This window comes from Lactuca saligna, chromosome 1 (genome assembly GCF_052625555.1).
Source record: "Lactuca saligna cultivar CGN05327 chromosome 1, ASM5262555v1, whole genome shotgun sequence".
Classification (NCBI taxonomy): domain Eukaryota; kingdom Viridiplantae; phylum Streptophyta; class Magnoliopsida; order Asterales; family Asteraceae; genus Lactuca; species Lactuca saligna.
The window spans coordinates 11,337,395-11,360,938 of NC_136417.1; the positions used below are offsets into that span (position 1 = coordinate 11,337,395).

General features: G+C 38.8%; 2 protein-coding genes and 1 pseudogene across 6 annotated transcripts; 2 read left to right on the plus strand and 1 right to left on the minus strand.

Moving 5' to 3' along the window:
* The first annotated feature begins 467 nt into the window (after positions 1–467).
* LOC145004690 (uncharacterized) lies at positions 468–2,156 on the plus strand. Of its 4 annotated transcripts, XM_078963764.1 has the most exons (4): positions 468–613; positions 718–794; positions 864–908; positions 1,282–2,156. In XM_078963764.1, the coding sequence occupies exon 4, from the start codon at positions 1,318–1,320 to the stop codon at positions 2,050–2,052; it is 735 nt and encodes a 244-aa protein (XP_078819890.1). In that variant the 5' UTR covers positions 468–613; positions 718–794; positions 864–908; positions 1,282–1,317; the 3' UTR covers positions 2,053–2,156. The 4 variants fall into 4 exon arrangements, with proteins under 4 accessions (XP_078819890.1, XP_078819958.1, XP_078820027.1 ...); XM_078963832.1 differs by having other exon boundaries at positions 718–908; positions 1,291–2,156; XM_078963901.1 differs by lacking the exons at positions 718–794; positions 864–908 and having other exon boundaries at positions 469–613; positions 1,291–2,156.
* Positions 2,157–2,250: 94 nt separating this feature from the next.
* Positions 2,251–3,959, plus strand: LOC145004601 (uncharacterized). Its single transcript, XM_078963589.1, has 2 exons — positions 2,251–2,403; positions 2,681–3,959. The coding sequence occupies exon 2, from the start codon at positions 2,686–2,688 to the stop codon at positions 3,928–3,930; it is 1,245 nt and encodes a 414-aa protein (XP_078819715.1). The 5' UTR covers positions 2,251–2,403; positions 2,681–2,685; the 3' UTR covers positions 3,931–3,959.
* Positions 3,960–4,112: 153 nt separating this feature from the next.
* LOC145004937 (uncharacterized) lies at positions 4,113–10,694 on the minus strand (annotated as a pseudogene). The gene is made up of 8 exons (XR_013662473.1): positions 10,354–10,694; positions 10,118–10,228; positions 6,457–8,941; positions 5,449–6,284; positions 5,276–5,380; positions 5,096–5,167; positions 4,792–4,902; positions 4,113–4,692 (listed from the first exon to the last, which is right to left on the minus strand). The product of XR_013662473.1 is annotated as an uncharacterized LOC145004937 (transcript).
* Positions 10,695–23,544: the final 12,850 nt, after the last annotated feature.

Sequence of the window (23,544 nt, forward strand, 5' to 3'; positions counted from 1 at the left end):
TCGATGAAATGAATAAACTAAATATATCACGTAATCTTCACAAGTGAATATGCTTTTACACGAGAATCAATGCATATCTTTTAAAAAACACAAAGCAAGTATGTAATTCATATGTGAATAATATATAAAAAAATATATTCACATGCGAATACATGTAATATTCACAAATAAATATAGGTAATATTCACAAATGAATACATGTAATACGTCATTTTGAGGTTCTAAGCAAGTTTGTAATTCATATCTAAATAACATATTATATCCACATGTGAACATATGTAATATTCACAAATTACATAGTAGGATACTAACATAAAATAGTGTTCTAACATTAAATAGTATTTTTATTTGAACCTAACCATATATATATATATATATATATATAAACAATAATCGGGCTAAGCAATTGGGCTCAACCCGAACAATTTGTAAGCCCAAACAGAGTAGATTACTTTCATTTCGTCTAATCATCTTCATTCCTTAGATTTTTTTGCCATCTATCGTTTTCTAGAGAGAGAATCGACCTTCAAGAGACAGAGACAGATTCTTTGTTCGTGAATCGGATCTCTGATTCCGGCGTTACCTTCGATGTTCGTCATATTATAATCATCAGGTAAGCTTTGATATAATTAGCTTCCGTACTTCTTCAGTGTTATCGCATAAAATCGGTGTTTTCTATCTTCGTATTTTATAAGAATTAATTAGGTTTTTATCTAGGATCATCGCCTCATCGGATTCTTCGAAGTTAAATTGGTATCTGTGAAGTCGAGTGCCGGAACTTTTATGAATGCTCTGTAGGGTTTCATGATTTTTTGAGCGCTGCTGGTAGTTCGATTACTTACCGTTTTCTTGTCATTTTGAAGGAGCTTTAAAACTTATAGATCACACTTTAAGCTTACCTGAAAGAGGTGTGGGTACAATCTTATATATGGCTCTTTGATACAGTTTTAAACGTATCGTTGATTGTCAATCGTTTTCTTATCAGAACTTAAAGCAATTAGCAAAGGGCAAACTACCTGAAGAAACTTTCCATACTCTATCTTAAATCAGGCTTTCCCTTCTAAATTTGTGAATAAGGCTTTCAACTTACTTGAATGAATTATGCAATCAAACCCCATAGGCTATATTCAGAATCTTTGACGAAGCATTGTGCTCAATAGCTTTATCTTGTTTATGATGCTGTTAAAATCATGCTTTATAATATAATATTGATATTGATTTTGTTACTTCTGTGAGGCTACTTTATTGGAAGTGATTGATTCATTTCTTGAAAAAATCTAGATTTTGCAGGTATGAAATAAGAATTCCAGAGAAAAAATGTGGAGTTTTGGTTCAAAAGCCATTGCTAGTAACAAATCTCTAAGACCTAATGAAGCACCTTGTTCAGATTGCTCAGAATCAGATGATGAGATCTCCATAGATAACAACATCCAAGAAGAAGGTGAAGGTCTAGAATGCCCAATTTGCTGTGAATCCTTCAATATAGTAGAAAATGTGCCCTACGTTTTATTATGTGGCCACACCCTGTGTAAAAACTGTGTCCTAGGGTTACAATCGTCTGTTATAAAACTCCTCCCAAGTTTCCCACTTCACCTCCCATTTTTCATTTCTTGCCCCTGGTGCAATAATTTATCATTTCGGATCCTTTACAAAGGAACCCTCAAGTTTCCTCGCAAGAATTACTTTCTTGTTTGGATGGTTGAGAGCTTAAATGGTGATCGAGTCATCAAGTCTCATTCCTCTTATTTGGACAATCATCATCATCACCCTGTTTGTCAAACCGGGTCTGTCGGCCCACGGGTTCATGGGTCCGGTGCACCGGAAAGGATCCATTTGTCGCTTCGTAAGTCGTTGATGTTTTTTGTTAATTTAACGGCTAAGTTTCCGTTGATTTTTATGTTTTTGGTTATTGTTGTTTATGCAATTCCTGCAAGTATAGCAATATTGCTTTTGTATATTCTTGTCACTATTCTGTTTGCTGTTCCATCTTTTCTTGTTTTGTATTTCGCGTACCCTGGTCTTGATTGGCTTGTTTCAGAAATTGTCAATTAAGTGTGTGTATTGTTTCTCGTGTTTGTCCATGTCAACTGTCTTTTCGATTTCCTGTATGTAAAAAAGGACATTTTCTTGTGAATATAATTTAATGGTGGTTTATATGTTTTGGTTTCGTTTTATTCCATGCCTGTAAATTCAGTTTAATATAAACCAAATAAAAAGGCAAACATAAAATGGGAATTTGGAATATGTTGGGAGGTTTCTTCTAAAAATAGAAAGAGATGTTTGGGTGTCTCTCATGCAAATGCAACGCAACAAAGAAAATTTTCTTCCTTTCAAACCTAAAGTAGAAACCTTCTTCCTCTCAAGTTCTTGGGTTTAGATCTTCATCGTTATTTTCCATAAAAGGTATGTATGTTTTTCAAGATTTTATTAATACGTTCTTTTTCTTTTTCTGAAAAAAAAGGGCCCATAAAATCTAGCCAAAACCTTAAATTGGATTCGTTTGTTTTCTGTAATCTAGCATGCATCAATTTGTAGCGTGGTTATTTACGATACGATTTTTTGTAAGAATCAAGATTTAACCTTGGAATCAAATCTTAAGCGATATCACATTTATTTATAATATTTGTCAAAAACATTTCAATTATGAATATAAAAAATGTTATTGATTGTGAATGAACAGATTTTATGTTGGTGTTGAAGACACTGCTTCACATTGGCATGGAAAAAATCGTGCCTGACAAGCACTCAAGAAGACACTCAACAGGGAACTTAGCCTTTGAATACACAGACGTTTCAAGTCGATATCTCAAAGATCCAGTGTCCTCCTGCCACGACAACTGCAAACCCGAAAAATCAAACAAAACTCCTCCAATTTCCAAGAGAATCTTTACACAATTAATCCCCAAACATTCCACTAAAGATGTCAAGACCAACAGCGCTTCCCTTCTCAAACCTCTCCCCATGGAACCCAAAAAACAAAATTTCTTGAAGTCAAAGTCCAAGATAAAGTCAACCGATCCGTTTTATATCCCACCTTCAACAACCCATAGAAGGCGTTACAGTGAGATCCTCCTACCCACCGGTGGTTTGGGTGATGTTCTTGATCAACCACCAGCTCCAGGTTTGACCAGATCTAGGAGTAGCAGTAAAAAGATCGAACCAAAAAAAGATCCAAATTCAAATTCAAAAGCAAACTCTGTGAAAACATTGGAAAATGGCAACTTTTCTAAAAAGGTGCAGACTTCAAAACCCCAAAAGCCATTGGTTGACCATGGTTCAAGAAAGTCAAAGCCCGCAAAACCTGTTGAAGAAAAGAGCGATGAAACTCGTATTTCAACTTCCGATGAGAAAGTAATTGCAAATGATTCCAATGAAACTCAGAAAGATGAAACCCTAAGAAGTGATGATGGTAATGAATCGGAGACCCCTTCAACTTCAAAGAAAGATGAAACCCTAAGAAGCCATGATCAAATTCAAAGCAACGGTGGTTCAGGAGGAAAGAAACCAGAAACACCGAGGCGGGTTGGAAAGTTGGTGAAGGAAAACGGAGATAATTTGCCTCAGAAGATCAAACTTAAGCAAGGGAAGATTGTTGATGCGCAGTCTTCTGGGTGTAGCACTCCAACTAAGCATAAGTTAAGGCAACAAGCGTTGGATGAAAAAAATCAAAACCAAAATCAAGATGATGATGATGATAAGAGGGGAAGTTTGAGGAGAATGCCTTCTGGTGGTGGGTTACAACGTCAGGGAAGTAGTAAGTTAGTGAATGTGGTTCTTAAAGCTCAAGAAGTGGAAAAGAATAAGAATAAACAACATTCGGGTTTAAATAATGTGATTGAAGAGACCGCTAGTAAGCTTATTCAAACCAGGAAGAGCCGAGTCAAAGCGCTTGTTGGTGCTTTCGAAATGATCTCTGAATCCAAATTATAATACGTATAATCATATTCCTGTATTCTGTATCCTCACTGGGATTTTAATTATCTTTGGAAAAAAAAAAAAAAAAAATTATAGAGTTTTTTATATATTTGTTATATGCACACCATGTGAAATTGGAAAGCACAATCAAGAAAGATGAAAATAGAATTAGAAGCCAGTCTGTTATTGGAGAGAGATTTGGGAATTGGTTTGATTTCAAAAAGTTGCTTTCAAGAATTCTCAAATTTTCATTTACATTTAAAGCGGTGATTCTGTTGAAAAGAAGAATTCTGCTCTGTCAATGAAGGTAGTGGGGAATCTTGAATGGAGCATCAGATTGGAGCAACTTTCTGAATAATTGGACTCACAAACCCTATTATTATTACTACTTGAGTTGTTGTTGTTATCTTTCTGATTCCTATTATTATTATTGGTGTTTCCAAGTGTGGAACCAGTTTTTCCTGATTGGAGTCGTGTGCTTCTTGTATTCATCCGATTTGATCTTTGAGAGGTGGTATTGTCACCATGAAGTTTTCTTGTCTCGGGACCCGACTGAGTTGACTCGGCCGACTCATTAGGAACAGTAGTAGAGGACAAAGGGTTGAGTTGGGAGGCATTTTTGCAGGATTTGAGCAAGGAGAGAAGCATCTCTATGCTAAGTTCTTGCTGGACAACTCCTTTGTTCTGCTCACTCCCGAAGCATGCAGCTACCAGTGTTCCAGCCAACACTGGCATCAATTCCGGGTCACTGAAGAACACAAATGGCAGATCGCACACCTGTGTTTGTGTGTGTAACAACCAAATCATGACTTATTTATTTATTTAAAAAAAAAAAATTGTCATTATGAATACATGCATATAAATTTTTTAGCTGACCTTGTGAAGAATGGTGGGGCTCTTTCCCCACCAAAGAACAGCTTGATTCTCGGGGTGGAACATGGCAAAGTATCCAAGAAGCAACAAAGATTCAAGCAGAAGCAAACCAGTCTGAAACATATCATGCAAATCTTCACATTTCTTTTTGACTTAATGGGGACAAGACTTAACCGGATAAGCTATATATTCTGTGTTTCTTTTAACTTAATGCAGAAAGAATATGCCTTAATAGATCAAATAATTTTTTCCTGTAAAGTCTTAACAAGTCAGGATTATATGATTTAATTTCAAAACAAAACATCACCTGATCTGTAGCTGCTCCCCACTTGGTGGTGCAATGAGAAAGAAGATAACTCATCAGATGAATAGGTCTGGTCTTGCCTGGTGTTCAGATCAAACAAACACACAATCATACCCCATATACCAAAAATCAAGATAGATGATACATAGAAACAAAAGTGTACTATTTTTTTTTTTTACTTACTAGCATCATCTGGATGAAGTTGATATCAATCAAAGCTAAATTATTCAAAACCTTCAACACCCCAGTTGCTACTTCCTCAAAATTACTCGGAAGAACATATGAACCCTGCATATGATTATAACATTAGAATAATAATCCAATGTTTTTTTCAAACAAATCGGTAAGTTACCTACCTGCTCAGATGACAATCTGCTATTAGCCTGCAATAACACAGCTGTCAACAAAGATGGGAGACAAACTAAACCTGTTTCCGATATAGCAGAAAGAAGATATGCCACAGCTGTTTATGTCCCCCTTTGATTCCATTCCTTTGTTCACCATCCACCACCACCACCGTGTTCTTCTCCTCCTTCTTACACAAATCATCCAACGGTCTATCCTCTGGCACATCTTGCAGCAACTTTGATTCCCATTCCGAAGTTTTAGTCTCTTGAGTTTCATTCTCCGGCATATACGATTCCCAATCGATGGAACCCACAACCCCAAATCTGAAACTCAATATCACCAACAAATTGATACCTAAAAGAATCGATGAAGGGAAACGAGAGCCTTCCACTTGTGGCCGATCATAAAGCGCAAAAAGATCCCTCAATCGATGAATAACTTGATACGCTATCACAAGCTCTATCAAACCATCTTGCATCTGATTCTGGCGATCATCGGAACCGGAATGACCGATTACCACCGCCACAGTCCAAAACTTCCGTTATTGCATCAGAATTTTCGATTAGGATTTTACTAGCCGCGGTGTTTGAAGACGATGATGCTGTGATTTTGATGAAGTTTTCAAGGGCAGCTGCTAACATGGGTATCATTGGTGGTAGAAGGTTTTCTGCAAGAAAGTAGCTTCGGTTTGCGGGTAATGACAATATTACCCTCAAGAGTCTCAAGAAGTATATTGTTACTTGGCTGGCTTCCGGTTTGGATGTGTTTGATGCTGGTAGAGCTGAAGCAATAAAATCAACAAGTGGCGAGAAGCATGCAGCTCAGGCTCCTTTCCCTCCAAAAACTAATCCATAAATTATCATTAAATAATCTTAGCAAAAAAAAAAAAGAAAAGAAATTGTTGTCCAATGGACATAACAGTGTGAGTCTCGGTTCCAGTCCAATGCAGGTCAAACTCAAACACAGTACAACCTGCTCTGTCATGTCATATCCTGAATATTAAAAGAAACAAGTACCTTAATTATATCAGTAGTTACAAGGCCAATACTCGCCGCCCCTTCTTTCCTCGCCTGCCGATGTCTTTGAAGCTCTTGAAGCCACCACCCAATTTTCGCCCGTGCAGTTCCAACCGCCACCCTACTTTCACCACCAATAAACACCTCCGACAACTCATACTTCAAAGCCATTAACCTCTGCCTAAGCTTCTTAATCCTCCTCTTCAACAACTGCTGCACCGCCACATTCCCGCCAGCAACCACCGCCCCTTCGCCGCCCTCCTCTTTATTCAAAAACCGTCTCAACAAAGGCAAAGTTTGATCCCTAAAATCCATGGAAGCTCTCTCCCTAATTTGTTCCAAATAAAACTTTCTCCTCTGTTCACTTTCCCTAAGCCTTTCAGCCAACTTCTGAGCCAAAAGCTCAGCCTCTTCCTGTTGGGCTTTCACCAAAACCCCTCGCCTCCTCATCTAATCCATCACTTTCGCTTCACGTGCTGCACTCGATGCCTTTCTTTCCTCTTCCCTTCTCAACAAAGCTTCTTCCTTTTTCCTCTGTGTCTCTACAAGCCTTTGCATCTTTTCAGCTTCCACAAGCTTCTTCCTTTCCAAAACCACTTCTTCTCTCGCCATATCCTCTTTCTGCTTCGATTTCATATCTTTCAACTTCTCCGCTCTTCTCGACTCCGAATCTTGATACTTTTGTAACAGCATTAGTTTCTTGTTTTCTTCATTTAATGAAGTAATAAACCGAACTTCATTAACTTTTGTGCTCTTGTCCCCGTGTATCCCCTCACGGAGCCGCGTGCTACGGACCGCTTGCCATTCGTTCACGCGGTTTAACTTTTTTGTGCTTTTTTGAAGCTTTTGTAAGCGCTCATTTTCAAGCTCATTTCTAATACGGGTTGCACGCGCGTGTTTTTCTTCGGCTTCTTTTTTTAAATCGAGAGATGTTTTTTTTCTTCTTGTTGGGAGACATTAATTTATCGTGTAGGATACAGGCCCACTCCGTGCTTTTTCGACCCATACCCGAGGAATGTGAAAAACGGGTCGATGCATACGGTGATGTTAGTATATCTTCCCAGATTCTTTTTTGCTTCCATGCATCCATTGATTTGGAAGACATGAAATTTGGTTTTTTATTCGGTTAATCCGTCGATTTAACGTTGTCTTTACGTGGGCCCGGTTTCTCGGGTTCTGAAGATCCGGTTGTTTCTTTCTTGTTCTTTCCCGGGTCGGTGTTCTTTTTTATTGCAACCCCGGTTCGTTTCACTTGTTCTTTAGCATTACTTGTTCTATCGGTTCTTGTGAAGCGTTTATTCAAATCAAGAAACCCGGTTTTAGTAAAATCTTTGTTCATGGAGGCTCGTTCTTGTTGGATTTTCTTGAAAGCTTCGAGTGATGAAGATAGTATTTCGGCCCGGTGTGGTGAGGTTGTCATACGCCGAACCTCCCATGAGAGCGCGTTTGGTCTTCGTTGCTCGGACTTCATCGTGATTGGTGGATTATCGGATGACTTTTTGACTTTTTCAAATTCTTGGACTCTTGAATTCAGGTCTTTGAAATCGGATGCTGCTTCTTCAAGAACAAGAACAGCTTCTTTCATTTGATCTTTATCACATTCTAGTTCACATAGAAGATACAGTTCGTCAACTGCTCGGTTAAGATTCTCAAAGAGAAAGCACCAAAGTCGTTGGCAAAACCGTTCTTTACTCTCCCCAGCTTCAATTTCACCGGGTCCAATTGCACTCATAATATGAACTTCTGATAAGTCATTGAGAATTGAAGTTGTTTCTTTATTATTGGAATTTTCAATTGGGGTAGAATCTTTAGGTATCTCGGTAGTTGTATCGGTATCTTTCAAAAAGGTTGAATTTTTAAGAGTTTCTGATCCCTGTGATTCAAGATTTTCAATCTTTAAACCTGTATCGAGTTATTGAGAAACATCATCACTTTTACTAACGACTTTGACCTCTTCTGAGGATACCTCCTTCACCTCTTCAAATTCCCGAGATTTTGCGTCTTATTCAATGGTTGGGACAATTTCCCTCATGGTTTCAGTAGAAAGTGGCAAGCTTGATGCTGAATCGTCTTCTGTAACCTCAATATCACCAAATTTGATGTCAATCCTAGTAGTGTTACAAACAGTTGATACCAAAGCACCATCATCCAAATTACCCCACTTAATCTTTGGAAAAACATCAAGATTATGGAATTTGAGGAAGCTCTGGATCATGACTGGTTTTATGATCATCAGCATGGCTAACTACACACTTATCAAGGTAGTTCACACCCTCTCATCTTTAGTAGGGACTTGAGTATTATTTGAAGCATCCGAATCAGGTGCAGGGGAGTCCTTGTTACTTAAATCCAATTCAATAGAGCTAACATTTGAAGTCATGTGTTGTACATTACAAGGCTCGTGGACTATAACATTTGAATTATGTTTCCTTGAGAGTCCTCCCACCCATCCTTGGAAAGAAAACTTTGAATTTCTTCTATGCTTCTGAAAAAAAGCAAGAAAAGAAAGAGTTAAGGCATTTACTTTGGGGCTTTATAACATATATGCCCGATATAAGAAAGAGTATCAAAACAAATAGGACTTCTAGGACATGATATCTTAATTGATTGATCTATGCAACTATGCAAGTACTAGGATTAAAGTTGCAATAACAAACATTAGTTTTAACCCTATAATTTCTTCTTTTCTTCTCACTAGAGCTTAAGTTGCACAAATATATTATATGTAGTCAACTTCTTTTCTTTCCTCTGGACAATATGCTTCAATTTGTTCCCACATATTGACTGTAAGGTGAAAATCCAAAACTAAGGTCTCAGGTTCATAGAAGAGGGTCTTTTCTTCTTAGTAAAATTAATAGGATAAACAGCTTTTTTTTCCTTTCTTCCATGAAACTGTTTCTAGAATTTTGGCGCTTATCTAATTTATTCATTCTTCTATCATTTTTCTAACTCAGTCTCGTGAATGAAACCTAACATATTGGGTTAACAATAACAAAGAAAGATTGAAAGAACATCTTTGTATACTCATAATGTTTTACTTGATTGGGTTCATTGTAAACCTCTACGTATAAAAATTCCAAACTTGTGTACTAAAATGAATAAAGGCAATTCATTACATCAACGTGGTAGGCGTTAGAAAGAGGTAAGAGAAAGTATTCATTAACACAAGATTAAAAGATGGAGGATACAAGGAACTTCACTCTAAGAATACCTAGGAGCAATTGTAATCCAAAACATGTAGCTACCTAGTTTAAAGCCTCAATTTTTATGGTGATTATTAGTTTGATAAAATGTAAACAAATGTTTCTAAAAGACAAGGTTAACTTTTACAATCTTCACCACAGTTATGTCATCAAGCAATAGAGAAGCCTAAGAAAAGCCTCAAAACCTCATACATCATCATATCAACATAAATATGCTAACAGTACAAATCATGAAGTAACAACCATGAGAAGGAAGTTAACAGAGGAAAACAATACACATAGTGCATTTAAAGTTAATCATAAAGAACATAGCTTTCAAGTAGCACACCATTTGAAGATTGGTAAGCCTTCACTAACCGTTCTCAAAATCATCAGATTTTAAAATTAATCAAGAAGAAAAGAAATAAAATGCACTTATATCCAGGTAGAACATTGATTATTTCCGGAAATTACGACACCTTTTTCACTTTCAGCCATCCAGAGCCCTGATCATCTCCTGCCTCTCCACCCTTTTCTTCCATCATCAAACTCAATCAATGCCTCCACTTTCGTTCTCTCATAGCTGATCACTAATTACACACGCCCAAAAGGAGAGTGAGAAAAAAGAAAGAAAAGGGTTCGCAACAACAGTGACAAAGAAACTTTTCAATCATCGTCCATAAAAAATAAATTGAACTTGATCAGATTAAAATACCAGCATCAAGAGGAAAACGCCCAGATTGGAAGTAATTATATCTTGGAATTTCCAATTCAAACCCCAATTTACAGGCAGAAAAAATCGCTAATTATCGACAAGCAACACAAAGTATAAAATTGCAACCCAAAAGTCACAGGAAAATAACAGGGTTTCTTCAAAAGATGAGGAAGTATGAAGAATGGAAAACGTTGTTAGGTAGGTATAGAAGATGATATGGAAGAAGCAGAGGAGGCTTATGGTATACAACTGGTGCGACGAAGGTCTGTAGAGAGAGAAAGAGAGGCAAAGAAGTGGAGAAGGAGAATGTAGTGGTATATTAGTTTTGGACTGAATTTGTCCTCGCTCTTTGTTTTGATGATTTAGTTTTAAGGATTTATGTGGGATATTTATTATTATTTATTAGATAAAATTACATAAATCGTCCTTATCGCTGGTAAAAAAAAAAAAATACTACCGTAAGTTCTTCTAAGGAATTTTATACATGGTTGATATTTTCTAACCATAAAATGTATAAAATGAATCCTTTTAACTAACATTGCGAGTTAACAATGGTTAATCACATGTCAAATGATTAATGTATCATTATTTTTATTTATATGTTATTAATCGTGGGATTCATGTATTACATGTGTTAATTTTAAAAAATTAAATATAAAAAGTTAAATATTTGAGAACTTTGAATTTATAAAAAAATAAAAATAATGAATTATTATAATGAAAATGTTTTTGATTTTTTAAATTTAAATAAATAAATAAATAAACTAATGAGCTTTAATTTTAAGAATTTTAAAATTAAAAGGTAAACTCAGTAATGATATTGATATCTATTTATTATTATATTTATTGCAATTATTATATTAAAATATTATGTGCAATTTAAAAAATAAAAAAACTTATAAAATGATATATGGAAAAAAAAATTAATTCAAAATAATCATAAAATAACATTTGACAAATTAAATGAGGTTGTGACAAGTATGTATCTTACGATTGAGATCATATGGTTATTATCAGGTGTGTATGTTACGATCTAGTTCAAAATACTTACCATGTATAATATCAACTTAGTATAAAATTATTATTTCATAGTAATAGCAAGTATGATTATTTTAAATAACATATATTTGTTTATATTTTAACTAAATAATCATATATTGCACGTTGCACGAATGTTCGTCTAATATAAAAGTAAATAGAGGGCAATAATGAAGGTTGTTGGGATAAACCTATCAATCAGTGTAACAATGTATGACATATCAGTCCAAATTGAATTTGTTGGGTAATTCTAATATGTTTGTTATTCACATCTTTTTATTTTCTTTTGAAATTAGCCTAAATAGATTAAACTATATTTGCCTTTTTATGATGTTGTATCGTCACAATCAACATGCTATACATAGGAAGACCTTAGTATAGGCGACTTGTATATTGTCTAATATTAAAGTGAACATTGATGATTTGTTATGTGCAATGATGATATCAAATTGTATAAAAATCAATGCATTTTGTATATCACAGAAGTCATTACATTTTTTCTTTAATTTTGACACATAAATGTGATGTCGGTAAATAGTGATACGTCAATATGTCATATCAGCCGACAACGAAATAATAGATCAATGGTCAAGATTGAAATAATCAGAAAATTAGTGTTTTAACTAAAAAAATAGTATCAAAATCAAAAAATAAAAATAAAATCATAACAACTAATGTTACAATTAATGTTCGAGAATAAGATAATACTTACACCCGTGTGTTTGACATATGTGTTATTACATTTTGCTAAGATGTTAAGTTGTTTTGTTTTTGCAAATAACTGTTAGTGATTTTCGTATCACCCAATTCCATTTTAATATAATATTAGAAGTTGAATTCAATTTGAATATCTTACACTTGTAGATTGAAACACATAATGAATCATCCCATGTATGTGCTCGGTACTGCAATAGGTAATGTTGAAGTTTAATTTCTTAATAATTCATTTGAAAAAAGTGTATTGTATGTACATGATATAAATGAACTGGCTATTTGATTATGAAGTGTAGTCGCGCTTCAAAAGGTTGTGGACTTGGCATTTCTAGAGTCACGAGTGGATTAGGACACATGACTTAATAATAGTGTCAGGTTATTTAGACACGTTGAGAATTGTAAACTTGTATGTATTTTATTTTCAATAGAGATGGCAACGGGGCTGAGGAATATCGGTGACCCCAATACCTATCCTTATCCCTGAATCTTTATTCCAATCCCCATCCCTATCGGGGGATATAATGAAAGGTTTAATGTTTTACAAAAAAAATGTTTTCTGGCGGAAAAAACACAAAACCTAAATTCGCATACACCCTATGGATCTAAGGTTTCACTAGTGAATGCAAAAACTAATTGAATATCAAGAACCCTGTTGTAACCCTATGTAACACCCCGAAATATCAAGAGTATAGTTGAAGGGCTAAAAGTGTAAATCTTGAATGGCAACTCAGCGAATCCATGGATGGACTCGGCGAGTAGGGTCGCGACTTTGTTCGCGTGTCAAGTGGCCTACTCGGCGAGTCCAAAGATGGACTCGGCGAGTAGGTGCTGAGTGGAGAAAACCCTAATTCTCGGGGTTAAGCCCTATATAAAGAACTTAACATCCATTCCCCTAGCCTCTTTACTCATCCTCAAGTCCAGAAACCCTTAGTATTCATGTGTGTGTGTGGATCAAAGTGCATTTGGGAGCTTGAAGGGTATTTGTTAAAGAAATCTTGGGAGTTTGGAGGCTTAGAGCAAGGGGCTTTGCTTGGATTCGAGTTTCATTGCAGTTGGGGCGTTCTTTTGAGGTAATATCTTGTTCTTGGGTTGTTACTCTATGGATTCATCATTTTGGGGTTTATGGGAGCTTATCTTGGTATGTTTTGGAGTTTGGAGGTTAGATCTGAGGTTGCTATCTCAGATCTGGAATGGGGAAGGTCTAGAGTGCATTAAAGTCCCTGTGTTTGAGTGCTTAGTGAAGCCATCATGTCCCAAACCCTAGCTCTAAAGTGTATAAGGCCTAGATCTCTTTGGATTCACGTAAAGTTTGCCACTTTACGTGATGGATGGGTTGTAGGAGGCTAGATCTATGTTTTGGATCAATTGCATGGCTTGGAACGCTTCTGTATGGATTCAGACCGGTGGTACTCGGCGAGTCACAAGGGTAGACTCGACGAGTTGCTTGAAGATGAGCTGGAACTCGATGAGTTGGATGAACAACTCGGCGAGTAGGTTGAAGATAGCCTTAGACTCGGCGAGTCTGTTCTTGGACTCGGCGAGTCTTGTCGAAGAGTCCCAATATTTTCTGGTTGAGTCGAGAATCGGTGAGTTGGGTGCGAGTGGACTCAGAGTTGTTGGACTCGGCGAGTCTCGGGGTGACTCGGCGAGTCAGGTTGCGGATTGAGGGAAGTTCTGAGCTTGGGGACTCGGCGAGTCATCGGGTTGATTCGGCGAGTAGAGTCAGTCAGGGATTGACTTTGACCGTTGTCCAGAGTTGACTAGTTTGACTTTGTAGTGTTAGTCAGCCAGGATCAAGGTGGTATTAATTAGAGATATGCTTGTGTTGTAGGAGGACGATAGCTCGGGAGATCGAGCGCTAGTGATTCCGAGATACGCGAGGTGAGTCTTCTCACTATACTTTACCTTGAGTAGGTAACCAGAGTTATGTGACAGAGTATTTGTATGCTATGTATGTTATGTGTTGTACTGTATTATTTCTATGTGATTTATTTTGTGCATGTTTATAGAGTTAGAACCGTAAGGTTCACAGAGTTAGAACCTGAGGGTTCACAGAGTTGGGTGCACGGACCCATAGAGTTATAGCCTCGAGTGGCTAATATGTGTTATATGTGGTATTTTGGGGAACTCACTAAGCTTTGTGCTTATAGTGTTTGATGTTAATTGTTTCAGGTACTAGTGACGACCACGGGAAGGCGCCGGCTTGATCAGTCGCGTGGGATTTATGATTTTGAGATCTTGGGATTTTGTATTACTTTGATTGAACGATTGAAAATGGTTGTTTTCTGAATATTAAATGAATTATGTTTTATAAAAATTTGAAAATTTTGTTTTGAAATTTACGGTGTTACAATTTGGTATCAGAGCCTTGGTTTGAGGGATTCGGATGCACCTTCGGGCGTATTTGAACTCAAACCGAGGATTTGAGAAATTTTCAAACAAAACTAAAATGTTCTAAAAAGAAAAAGAGGTTTTGGAACCAAGCAGAGTGGAAGGTGTGTACGGTCAGCCAACGCCCGAACGGTGAATCCCCAAAATACCCTTACTTTGGTGTTATGAGATATTTATGATGCACTTTATGATATATTATTGCATGCTAAGGACAGGCTAGGTATTCCATATCTTAGGACTAGAGTGGCCTGATTTGTGATGCCTTAGCCTAGGGATTGTTGTTTTATGCGATGTGCTTTTGAGTATGTGATGAGTGAGAATATTTAGTTGGAATCCTTGAGGGGATTCGAGTAGAAGAGTAATTTAAGGGAGATACCTAGATAAGTACTGTGGCACTTAGCAAAGGAGTAGTTAAAACCCGCGAGGGGAAGAGTTGCAGAGTTCGGTGGTACTTCCGGGGATGAGCTGAGCAAGCAGAGTTATCACCCATAGTGAGTTATATATATCCTTCGATGCTCGAATGCTGCTTGCTTCGTGCTTTGTGGAACTCTCGATGATGGGAGTCAACTACCAAGCGAATATGACGATATTTAGGAGGTAGATGGCTGGCATCATTAGGAGCTCTTCAGCAGCTGATGGCAGAGAAGTGTGAGAATCTAGGAAGAGCCTAGGGAGTATCTGTAGCCAGATGAGTGCGCTGACAGAGTAGAGAATTTCGTTGGAGAGCTAGCACGCGATGGAATTGGGGATCAAGAAGGTCGAGCAGCTACTTAAGAGCTCTAGGATAGTCCGTGTGGAAAGTATGGTAGATGTGGCAGGTAGTATGGGCCCGTACTACTGAAAGAAGAGGACCCATACTTGATACAGGGGGTATTCTGAAGTTTCTAATGAGTGTATTGAGGAGTGATGTTATGGTTCGAGTACCATACATCGGAGCAGGTGGAGGATTGATGCTATGGTTCGAGTACCATACATCAAAGCAGATTGAGGAGTGATGTTATGGTTCGAGTACCATACATCGGAGCAGATGAAGGATTGATGCTATGGTTCAAGTACCATACATCGAAGCAGATTGAGGAGTGATGTTATGGTTCGAGTACCATACATCAGAGCAGATGAAGGATTGATGCTATGGTTCGAGTACCATACATCTAAGCAGATTGAGGAGTGATGTTATGGTTCGAGTACCATACATCAGAGCAGATGGAGGATTGATGCTATGGTTCGAGTACCATACATCAAAGCAGATTGAGGAGTGATGCTATGGTTCAAGTACCATACATCGGAGCAGATGAAGGATTGATGCTATGGTTCGGGTACCATACACCAGAGAATATTGAGAAGAGATGTCATGGGATGGGTACCATGGTTCGAAGTGAATGATGCTTACGGTTCTCCGGTTATCCGATCTCGATTGATGAGGTAGAGATTGGATGCTCTGGGTTTTAGGCTTGTGGGCCATGATTGAGTTCGAAGAGGCGTCCTTTGAGAGGGAGGTTGAGAGCCTTTCAGAGTATTTTGGTATTGGTGGTTGTCGAGGCCAACACAAATAATAACCCTAAATGTTACACACTAAAATAGTGTATAGTGGTAAAGGGATCGAATCCACGGAGATTGGTTCAATTTCTAACTCTATGAAAAATCTCTTTGTAAAAATACTTGTAAAATAACAATAAAAATAAAATGGGGGGTTTTGGTGTTTTGAATACTTGATGCTAACTAGAATTAACTATGATTTAAATAGACAATTGCAACAAAAATAAGAATTTGATGTAAAATCAATAAGGGAAAGATGGTTGACTTAAAGTTTTCTCACTTTGACTTTTGATGAACATATCATTAGAGTTCAATGGTGCAATACTTGTTTTAAATCCTCAATTTGGCTATAGTAATCCAAGGAGCTTGAGATTACCTAGACTTTTCATAATTGTTGAAATGGCTAGAGAAGCTCATAACAATTTCCTTAGTCAAAGTCACTAATTCCAAATAGCATGTAATTAGTGAAAGTCAACTAGCATTAAGAACCAAAAAGTCACCAAATCCAAGAGGGGTCAAATGCTTTCACCACCATGTTGGAGGAAATGTTTTTATGATTGTGTGAAGTAAAATCAACACAAAAATCATTTGTTGCTTGCTAATTTGAGGATCCTTTACTTAATCAAGAAATTAGCCAACTAATCACCACAAACACATTTAAACTCATGAACTAAAACATACAAGTAATGATAAGATGTTAAAACACAAAACATTTCCATAAAGATTCAAGAACATGTTCATGGACTCTTCAACATTCAACAAAAGTTCAAAGGATTAAACAAAAGTCAACCAAGATTAGTTTAGCCAAGCATGGCTAAACACAAAGAAACAAGGTTAGAGAAATTTGTACCAAACATTAAGCAAGAATCAAGAGGTAAAAATATGATGTTCTTCAAGGGTTCTTGGCCTTCAAAAGTCCCCAAAACTCCAGAGAGAATCTTCAAAAATCGGGGGTTCAAGAGTATGCAAAAGATGGGCACCAACCTTCCTCAAATAGCTCAAAAGAAGGAATTCTGAAATTGCCCCTGCAGGGCCTTGCGCGACCCGCGTGCTGCTGCGCGGGTGGGTTGCGCGGGTGGCACCTGACATGGGCTCCTTTGAGATTTTGGGCCTCTAAAGCATATCCCACTAGCCCAGATCGAATCCAATCACCTCCTAGCCCATTTTCTTCAAGTTTTTCTTCATTTAAAGCCCAATTTGACCTCTCTAAATCCTCCAAAGCTCGTGAACTCGCCCGATTAATAATTTTCATACGCTTGAATGTTCCCCCGCATCTTTCAAATTTAAAGCTCAATTCTTCCAAGCCTTCAAGCAATTGACAAGTCCACCCCATGAATCACCTTCATAGCCATCAAGCATGAAATCTCCAATTCCCTTCAAGCCCAATCGCCTCGCAAGAGTGCCGCCCCGCTAGTTTCCAAGAAAATCTGCAATAATGCTCAAGAAACTAGAAAGTACCCCGAAATGGTCATAAAAATAACAAAAGGGAAAATATGCATGAAAGTTAACTAAAATGCGAATGAAATGTACTAAAATAAACTATAAAAATAAGTAAATAAAATGAAGCTATCAAATCACCCCAAGCTTAAACCTTACTTGTCCTCAAGTAAGACAAGACTAAATGAACTTGGGATGAACTACCCTAGAAATAAAAAGAATGGATAGAACCATGGAACCTGTTCGACGTTAGTCAACATGGTCAGAACTGATTTCGCTGCTATCTCACAACTTTTTCATCCGATGACAATGGAACCATAAACCACAGCTAGGATAACTCCTTTAGGTGAGTAAGGAGGGATGAGCAGTCGCAGCCTCAATGGAACATGTATACAATGAAGAACATCTGTAGTAGGGAGAAAGCAACTGGATGGGCTCGGGTGGAGCTCTTCTTTAAGTGTACACTCTGATCTCACGTTTGCCGGTTTCTCTCATGTGTAACTAGGTTTAATCGCTCGGGCACCGTTGTAGGAATCAGTTCACTTAGTGTTGGCCCAAACCTCCCGTAGTATCCGACTCGACAGTCTCTCCAACATCACCAATTTGTGAGAAAGAAAAAAATATAACTCGATCTATATACCATAAAACAAATCTATACAAATGAATATCAAACGTCGGGTGACCAAGATGTTGGGAAATTTGTTCAATAATTGAACCGGCCACCTATCTAAGATAGTTGCGACTGAAAATTTGCATGCTTCATTTTGTTTTTGTTTTTGTTTTTTTGTTTTTTTTTTTTTTATTATTATTATTTTTTTTTATTTTTTTATTTATTTATTTATTTTTTTTTAATGATAAAACCCTTTGACTCAAAATTTGGTTCCCAAAGGTGTGTAGGTGGAACCGAAAGGGTAATGATATAATCCGAATGGCCTAAGTGTGGAAATGACCATGTGTGGAGCATAAAGATGTAATGTAGGCTCCTTTTCAAACTTGTGGTTTTTCAAAGATAATGAAGATGTCCAAATGTGGACTAAAAGACTCTCTAAATTCTAAGAAAATCGCAAAAAGATATGGTGATGTAAAGAGACCGGATATGGATTCTACTCGGGGACAAGCACCAATGCTTCATCCTAACAGTTCAAACATGATCAAGTGTGATCCTCTCCGCGGTAGTGACCGCAAGGCTAAGAACACCCATTGCTATAGTATATCCTACAGTTGTTAGTATTGTATGCATAATTCTTCATGAAAACTACCTGTCCATGATCACTTACCCCTTTAAGCTACCAGCATCTGATCCCAAGTATGAAATCCCAAACTGCAGCTAGTGGTCCCGATTCGATGGGTGAGATAGCAACAAGATCCTGGACCAATAATGATACAATAACTGTGAACCTGTTCCATGGCATCCAAGAGAGGTGAGAATAAACAGACAACAAAAATGCATGAATGCTAATGTCTTAAGCTAAATGTTATGCAAAAAATAAAAAGTAGAAAAGAAGAAAATAAAATCTTTTTTTTTTTTTTTTTTAAATTTAATAAAATAAAAAAAATGAATGCAAATTAACTTAAACTAATATGTTATGCAACCTAACTAAAAATGCATGAAAAAGAGTAAGAAAAAAGGGAAATGCCCCACCCCAAGCTTAAGAACAAGCATTGTCCTCAGTGCTTAAGGAAAGGGCAGAAAGGACCTAGATCGGGGGGTCGGGCGGCGGGAAATGCCCGTGGCGATGGTGGTAGTCCCACATATCCTGGAGCTGGCTGGAAGTGTGAGAGGAGGACTGCTCCAATCGATCAACACGGTTTGCCACATCTAGGATGGCTCTCGAATTCTCTTGCGTTTGGGCGTCGATACGCTGCACCGTGGAGAACATTGTGGCAAATTGGTCAAAGAACGTGGGGGGGAAATATGGTGGGACTTCATGTCCCTCCTGCTGATGCGGTTGGTCAAAATGATGTGGAGGGGCCTGGAACTGATCGTGCTGAAACATCGGCTGTTGCATCGAGGGTTGGTCAAAATGGTCTTCAGCTTCGGGCATCTCGTCGTCCTCTTCGTCATCTTCTTCCTCTTGTTCCTCTGCGTCGTCACCCTCATCATCACCGAATTCTGGGAATACACCTGCTTGGGTCAATTGATCTGGAGGGAGCCAAGTGTCGGGGTCGCCTGCATCGAATGAGGAACCGATCCAACTTGGCAGGATGTAAACCGGGGCTTTGTCAGCGTCTAACCAACTGTACGTGCGGGTTCCCCGATCGAGCAACATCTCCATCCGGATGAGAGTGTCACAATCTAGCAGGAAGTTCGGTGGGGTGTCGACAGGTATGTACTCGGGATCCGGAAAGTCTAGGCCGACGGCTCGACCTATGATCGTGATAAGTCCCCCGATGAAAATTTCCCCTGAGGAACGTTGGCGTATGGAGTCACATTTGTCTAAAAAGAAGCCTGAAAAACTGAGGGAGAGTGCATGCCTCATGCTTCGGAGGAAAAATAGCTCACATCTGTTGATTTGACCGGGCTCGAGACGCCCGAAGATACTCGTCGTAAGGACTCGGTGAGCAATTCGCCAACATGGGTGAACGATGTGCTTGGCTCGCTGTCGGCTTGGGTTGAAGGTTGGGAGACCGGAAATTTGCATCCAGAAGTTTGCATCAGGGCAACGCAGAAAATCTTGGTACTCTTGACTTTGGGGGCTGATGCGGAACGGATCGTCTATACCCATGATAGAATCAAGCTCTGCGTATGTGAGTCTATGATGTTCCCCTTTCAACTGGAATGTGAGGACTTCTGTGTTATCATCTCGTGCATAGGTGCTAAGAAATTCCATTGTGGGTTCCTCGTAAGTTCTGTCACAAAGTCGAAGAAAACCACGCCAACCGAGTTTTATGAACAAATGGTATATACCATCATGCACCCAAAGCTTTTTCATGGACTTTTTGTGGTAGAATTTTGTCGGCCGGATTGCGCGACCCCGAAGATTGGAGCGATAGGTTTTGATCTCAGCATTTGTAAGGGAAGGATCGCTTCCCTCTTCTCCTCTTTTTTTTCGTTTACCGGCTGCTTGGCGTAATGGACCGGCGGTATCTTTTTGAGGGTTAGGATCGATCGATGATCCATGGGTGCGTGTCCGAGCCGTGGTTTTGCCCATTTTCGAAACCTACAATATCAAAAACAACTTCACCAATGTAATCCCTCACCTCACCACTCTCAAATCAATGCAACTATCTTTAGACCGAACACGAAAAAAATCCAAGAAATAATGACACCCAACTTTTGACAATGTAAAATGGTTGCAACAACAACACTCGGTTAATTTGGTAGTCCCAACAAAAATTCGGCAGCAATACGAGACAAAATGAGAAAATCCCAACCAAAGTTTAGACAATTTTTGAACAAATTTCCAAACAAATTAACCAATCTCAACCTTTCTCAAATCAATGTTTTCAAATAAACCGGGCAACAACTAACGATCTTAGGCAGTTTCCAAAGCATAATTGAATGCAATTACTGAATTGAAACAATGCAATGTAATAAAAACCAAGGAAAGAGAATACCCGTTTTATCCCAAAATTGAACTTGAACCCGGAATCCGCTACCGTGCACCCCAAGCTTTGGTTATTCGTGGGTGCCTAAATGCAAGACTTGCTCGTTGAAGGGATATTTTCAACTTGGTTTCTGTGAAAAATCCGGCGGCGGCTCGTGGTGGCTCAAAAATTATGGGAAAATTTTTTTTGTGAGATTTTGAGGTTTTGTTTGGTTAGATGTAAAAATCCCCGAAAAAGAAACACTTTGGTGGTGTCGGAATTGCGAGAGGTGGTGGGAGTTGGCCGGAAAATGGCCGGAAAGTCGCGAAATGGGTGGTGGTGGCGCCCCTAGATCCAGCGATGGCTCGTGGTAAACTTTAGGTGGGGTTTGTAGAGCACGGAAAATGGTGAAGAATGGTGGTGGTCTCGTCGTATTCCGACCGGTGGAACTCCGGGAAATCAAATTTTTGTGAAAAGTGGGTGTATGTGTTCTTGAGAGTTTGAGAGGGAATAAGAGGGTTTTGAGAGAATGAAATGAAGAAGAAGAGTTGCTGGAGGTTTTTAATCCATAAACAAGTGTGGTCAACACCCGGTCAATGTTAGTCAACTCATTAAACCACCTGGTCAACGAAAGTCAAAGCTGGTCAACAAAATAAGGGATAGCCGTCAGATCAGCACGCGGGTCGCGCAGAGAGGGCGCGCGGGCCGCGCACATGTTGCAGTTTGGATTTGTTATTTGTTGCATGCTGAAGACCGGCCGCGCACACCAGCCGCGCACCACTGCGCGGGTCGCGCAGGCTCCTGCTCCCGGAATTCGATTTTTCTCTGTTTTCTTCCGTTTCTTCACTAGTTCTTGATCCCAAATGCCCCAAACACCTAGAAACTCTTGATTTCTTCAAAAATGACTTCAAAAGACGTATCAAAACATTTTCAAAACTCCTTTATTCGAACATAGAAACACGAAAGCATAAAGCTTTTCCAAAAATGCCTCTCTTTAACGTCTTAGGCGAGACGTCCTTCTAGCTTGGTTCAACATTCCGGGACATCCAAGTGGATGACTTCAATAACACTTGCATTAAAACTTTCATAGAATGGCTTTAATCGGTGCCCGTTAACTTTGAAAATATGTCCCGTTTCTTCACTTTGGATTTCCACCGCTCCATGATCAAAAGTCTTTATTACAACAAATGGGCCAATCCACCTTGATCTTAATTTGCCCGGGAATAACTTCAACCGTGAATGGTAAAGTAAGACCCTATGTCCCGGTTCAAAATTCTTCCGGGTGATGGACTTGTCGTGGAAGAGCTTCGTTTTCTCCTTATAAATCCTTGCGTTTTCATAGGATTCGTGTCTCAATTCTTCTAGCTCTTGGAGTTGAAGTTTCCTATGCCTTCCAGCCTCGTCAATGTCGAAGTTGCATTTCTTGACCGCCCAAAATGCTCGGTGCTCTAACTCGACGGGAAGATGACAAGGTTTTCCGAAAACTAATCTGAAGGGCGACATTCCAATCGGGGTCTTATAAGCGGTCCGATATGCCCATAAGGCATCGTCGAGTCTCAAACTCCAATCCTTCTTTGTCGGATTCACCGTTTTCTCTAGAATAGACTTCACTTCACGATTCGACACCTCCGCTTGACCATTCGTTTGAGGGTGATAGGCAGTGGAGACACGATGAGTCACGTGATACTTCTTTAATAGAGCCTCCATCATTTTGTTGCAAAAGTGCGTCCCTCTATCACTAATCAAAGCCCTAGGCACACCAAATCTCGCAAAAACATTAGACTTTAAAAACTCGATAACCGTTTTGGCATCGTCCGATCTTGTGGCTTTGGCTTCAACCCATTTAGAAACATAGTCAACCGCGAGTAAAATATAAACGTTGCCAAATGATACGGGAAATGGGCCCATAAAATCAATCCCCCATACGTCAAAAATTTCACAAACAAGGATTGGATTTTGGGGCATTTGGTTCTTTTGCGAAATGTTTCCCGTTCTTTGGCACCGTTCACAACTTTTGCAAAACATATAACAATCGCGTGACATGGTTGGCCAAAATAATCCACATTCAAGGACTTTTCTCAAAGTCCGGCTAGGTCCGAAGTGTCCCCCACAAGCAAATTCATGACAAAATTGCAAAATGGATTGGTGCTCTTGTTGGGGCACACATCGCCTAATGATTTGATCGGGACAATGTTTCCACAAATAGGGTTCATCCCACACATAGTATTTTGCATCACTTTTCAACTTGTCTTTTTGAGAACGCGTGAATGTGTCGGGATACCTTTTTGTGACCAAAAAGTTAACGATATCGGCATACCAAGGAATAGATTGGGTAAGGGAAAAGAGATGCTCATCCGGAAACTCGTCCCGCAATGGGAGAGGAGTTTCATTTGAAATGATCCGACTTAGATGATCGGCAACGAGGTTCTCGCATCCGCTCTTATCCCGGATTTCCAAGTCAAATTCTTGTAACAGTAGGATCCACCGGATGAGTCTCGGCTTTGCATCTTTCTTCGTCATCAAGTACTTAAGAGCTGCGTGATGCGA

Bases quoted from the DNA above. Each gene is read 5' to 3' on its own strand.
- LOC145004601 (XM_078963589.1), top strand. From the start codon at position 2,686: ATGTTGGTGTTGAAGACACTGCTTCACATTGGCATGGAAAAAATCGTG.
- LOC145004690 (XM_078963832.1), top strand. From the start codon at position 1,318: ATGTGGAGTTTTGGTTCAAAAGCCATTGCTAGTAACAAATCTCTAAGA.